Consider the following 1,538-nt stretch of genomic DNA (forward strand, 5'->3'; position numbering starts at 1 on the left):
ACATTGCTTGAAAGGAAATGCAACAAACATCCAGAGTGTATTATCATCTGACTGTTATCAAATGCATACCATTGCAATGAGTTTATTGAAGCACAGGAAAGTCTCATACCAACTGCAGCAGTTAGGATTCTCCTTTACCCTTAACTACATCTCAGGACCTAACACAAAGGATATCCTCACTGATCCCGACTGAAGGAATCAATTCCTGTCTATTCCATGCCTAGGAGGATTTCAGGAGCAATGGAGAGGAGAAATCACACAGTGACCAAGTTCATCTTACTGGGCTTCACGACAGACCCCATGATGCAGTTGGTCCTGTTTGTGGTGTTCCTGGGCGTGTACTCTGTGACGCTGCTGGGAAACAACATACTCATCACCCTGATCTGTAATGATTCCCGGCTCCACACACCCATGTACTTTTTCATTGGAAATTTGTCTTTCCTGGACCTTTGGTATTCCTCAGTCTACACCCCAAAGATCCGAGTGACCTGCCTCTCTGAGGACAAAAGCATTTCTTTTGAAGGCTGTGTGACCCAGTTCTTCTTCTCTGCTGGACTGGCCTACAGTGAGTGCTACCTGCTGGCCGCCATGGCCTATGACCGCTACATGGCCATCGCCAACCCCCTGCTCTATGCTCAAGCCATGCCCAGGAGCCTGTGCATCTGTCTGGTGGCGTTCTCCTATATAGGGGGCTTCCTCAATGCAATAATCCTAACCAGCAACACATTCACTCTGGATTTCTGCGGAGACAACATCATTGATGACTTTTTCTGTGATGTACCACCCCTGGTGAAGTTGGCATGTGATGTGAGAGACAGCTACCAGTGTGTGTTGTATTTCCTGCTGGCCTCCAATGTCATTGCCCCCACCCTGCTCATCCTGGCCTCCTACTTCTTCATCACTGCTGCCATCTTGAGGATCTGCTCCACGGAGGGCTGCCTCAAGGCCTTCTCCACATGTTCCTCCCACCTCGTCTCGGTCACCCTGTACTATGGCTCCATCCTCTACATCTACTCTCGCCCCAGTTCCAGCTACTCCCTTGAAAGAGACAAGATGGTTTCCACCTTTTATACAGTGCTATTCCCCATGTTGAACCCTATGATCTATAGCCTGAGGAATAAAGATGTGAAAGAAGCTCTTAAAAAACTCTTTAACTTATCACAAGCTAGTGTCTAATTAGCACCCATTCCTCCTATCATTGATAAATGTTATTACTTTTCACCTGCTACTTCAAAGAAGGCTGTGGAAGTGTATTATCAAAAAAATTCTATTAAATGAAATTCAACCAAAATATTTCCTTTGTGTCAGCGTCATTGTTTTAGTTTAGTTATTGAGTAGTTATGCCATATAGATTCACTTTAATTTTAATAATCTTTAATAAGTAATATCTTAATTTAATATGAACTTAATTTAATAGGGAACTATGTAATAATTCTAGCATCCCAAAAAATTACATTTCATTTTTTTTCTCTCTCCTCTAATACCGACCAATTTATTTTTTCCTACTGCTCTGATGTGATGGGTACAAGTCCTTTAAG

At 43.2% G+C, this 1,538-nt stretch overlaps 1 protein-coding gene across 1 annotated transcript; it reads left to right on the forward strand.

The window, feature by feature from the left end:
• Positions 1-240: 240 nt before the first annotated feature.
• LOC100723861 (olfactory receptor 9G19-like) lies at positions 241-1,176 on the forward strand. Its single transcript, XM_003461372.2, has one exon. It carries the CDS (start codon positions 241-243, stop codon positions 1,174-1,176), a length of 936 nt encoding a protein of 311 aa, XP_003461420.2.
• Positions 1,177-1,538: the final 362 nt, after the last annotated feature.

The sequence above is a fragment of the Cavia porcellus genome, unplaced genomic scaffold (genome assembly GCF_034190915.1).
Source record: "Cavia porcellus strain 051 isolate PalLab524CR breed Dunkin Hartley unplaced genomic scaffold, mCavPor4.1 scaffold_50, whole genome shotgun sequence".
Lineage (NCBI taxonomy): Eukaryota > Metazoa > Chordata > Mammalia > Rodentia > Caviidae > Cavia > Cavia porcellus.